A 2,309-nucleotide genomic window follows, 5' to 3' on the forward strand; every position below is an offset into this window, starting at 1 on the left:
CCCCCCCCCCCCCCCCCCCTACCCACACACGCATATCGTCAAATTTTCTTTTTAAAAAAATTATACTTGAAAAATATTTTAAATTTAAAAAAAAACATTTTTTTTCGTCATTCCCCACCCCTAATCCCTAAACCCCCACTCAGGCCACTCCAATCATTTTTAAAAAAAAATATTTTTGAAAAATATTTCAAATTTTAAAAAAATCCTTTTTATGTCGCTCTCTACCCCTCCAGCCAACCCCAATCCCCGTCAATTTAAAAAAAATATTATTTTTTGAAAAATATTTCAGATTTTATAATTTTAATTTCTTACGTAACCCAACCCCTACCACACCCCCTTCCCCTGGTCAATTTTTTTTTTTAAATAATCTTTATTGAAAAATATTTTGAATTCATAAAATTTCATTTTTTATGCCAAACCTACTCCTCACCCCCCCCCCCACCCCCCTCGATCAATTTTTTTTTAAAAAAATATTTGTGAAATATATTTCAAAATTTTAAAATTTCCTTTTTTTACGTCATCCCTACACTAACCCCCTCCCCCCTCCGCCACCTTATTTAAAATAAAATTGTTTTTTGAAAAATATTTATGGGTCGGAATTTGGAACGGTCATCGGGATCCTGTCCTAGTTTGGGTGTCAAGTCCGGGTCCTAGATCGATTATCCAGGTTAATTTTCAAGTCAAAAATAATTTTCCTAAAGAGTATTTTTTAGTCTCAAGCCAAAAATAAAAGATATTTTCTGAAAAATGTGTTTCATTTACCAACCAAACATTAAAAAACATTTTCTACTCACCAACCAACATGAGAAAATAACTTAGAAATCCACTTATTTTTTCCAAGAAAACATTTTCTAGGACAACATCTTTCATGGAAAATATTTTCCTTCGTACAAAACACACCCTTAGTTTAACTATTTACCTTGATTTTTAAGAATTGATGTATGAGATATATCTATTTATTTAGGCTGGTAAAATTCATTGCTTCAATACACTATGTCCCGGCTTTGTACAAGTAAACTATGACGTACCTCTTGATAGTTCATTCATGGATACTATTTCACAACGTGGAGGGAAACATTGGGGTGCGAAAGTATACATTGATCGGGTACATTTTATATTGTTTTTATTTTTCTTATTTAGAGTCTTTGAATATTTTATACAAATATAGGAATTATAGTTGGGAGATAACATAAATATTGTTATTGACAACTTATTATTAGTATTTTGTTTTTTTTTTTTAAAGGACTTAGCCGGAAATTGGTGGCTTTTAGTGTCACAAAACTTTACGCGAGTAGGTTTCTGGCCACAAAGTTTGTTCACTGACTTGAAAAGTTTTGCTACGAATGTTGATTGGGGAGGAGTTGTATATAGTCCACCAGGTGTACCAGAACCTCCGATGGGCTCAAGCTATTTTCCTATTGAAGACTCTTCCTATGATGCTTATTGTACTGAACTTCTAATTGTCAACGAGAAAGGAAAAACAATTCAAATAGATAAAGCACTCACACATTCCGATAATCCGTACAAGGTTGAATTTATACAACTTTCATATGGTGCAAAACATAAGTATTTTATTCTTTATGGGGGACCGGGTGAAAGTACACATGTTTAATAGGAAAGAAAATCTTTCAAATTATGAAAAAAGTTGAAGAAAATTGTTCCTATTTGTTTTATATATACCTTTAATTTGAATGTTATATTGCCTTTCAAAGAAATGCAAAGGAAAAAAAAGGTCAAAAATACCTTTCAATTTTCATTTATTTGATGATCTTGCCATTACCATTAAAATCGAGTTATTTATACCCTTGTCGTTTACAAACTTGTCACCCGTATCCCTCAATTGGATGAAAAACTCTAAATCAACAAAAATGATCCAATTTTAATTAAATTACTGAATTTTTAAAAAAATTCGAACTCGACGCAATTAACCAAATAAATATTTACCAAATTAAATCCCCAAATCTATCTCTCTATTTTTCACCTCTTTACAACATTTTTCATCCATTTCTCCTCATCATCTTTTCTCTTCTAAAATTGCTATATATTCTACTTACTGTGCGACCTGTTTTTCTTAATTTGTTTTAACTGAAAAAAAATCCATAACTTGATAAGCTACAGAGATGGGTTTGATAATTTGATTTGATATGAATTTATTTGGTTTAGTGAGTCGGGTTGAAATTAAAAGAAGAAATTAGGTAATTTAATTAAAATTGGGTTAATTTTATTTATTCGAGATTTTTCATCCAATTGAGGGGTACAAGTGACAAGTTTTAAAATGACAAGGATATAAATAACTTGATTTTAATAAT

General features: G+C 30.7%; 1 protein-coding gene across 1 annotated transcript in view; it reads left to right on the forward strand.

Moving 5' to 3' along the window:
• The window catches only part of LOC125843308 (uncharacterized), a 4,151-nt gene extending 2,539 nt beyond the window's left edge, over nucleotides 1-1,612 (forward strand). The window contains exons 7-8 of the mRNA XM_049522538.1: nucleotides 965-1,105; nucleotides 1,244-1,612. Of these exons, the coding sequence (XP_049378495.1) occupies nucleotides 965-1,105; nucleotides 1,244-1,612 (510 nt within the window). The remainder of the gene's footprint in view (nucleotides 1-964; nucleotides 1,106-1,243) is intronic.
• Nucleotides 1,613-2,309: the final 697 nt, after the last annotated feature.

Source organism: Solanum stenotomum, chromosome 10 (genome assembly GCF_019186545.1).
Source record: "Solanum stenotomum isolate F172 chromosome 10, ASM1918654v1, whole genome shotgun sequence".
Taxonomy (NCBI): domain Eukaryota; kingdom Viridiplantae; phylum Streptophyta; class Magnoliopsida; order Solanales; family Solanaceae; genus Solanum; species Solanum stenotomum.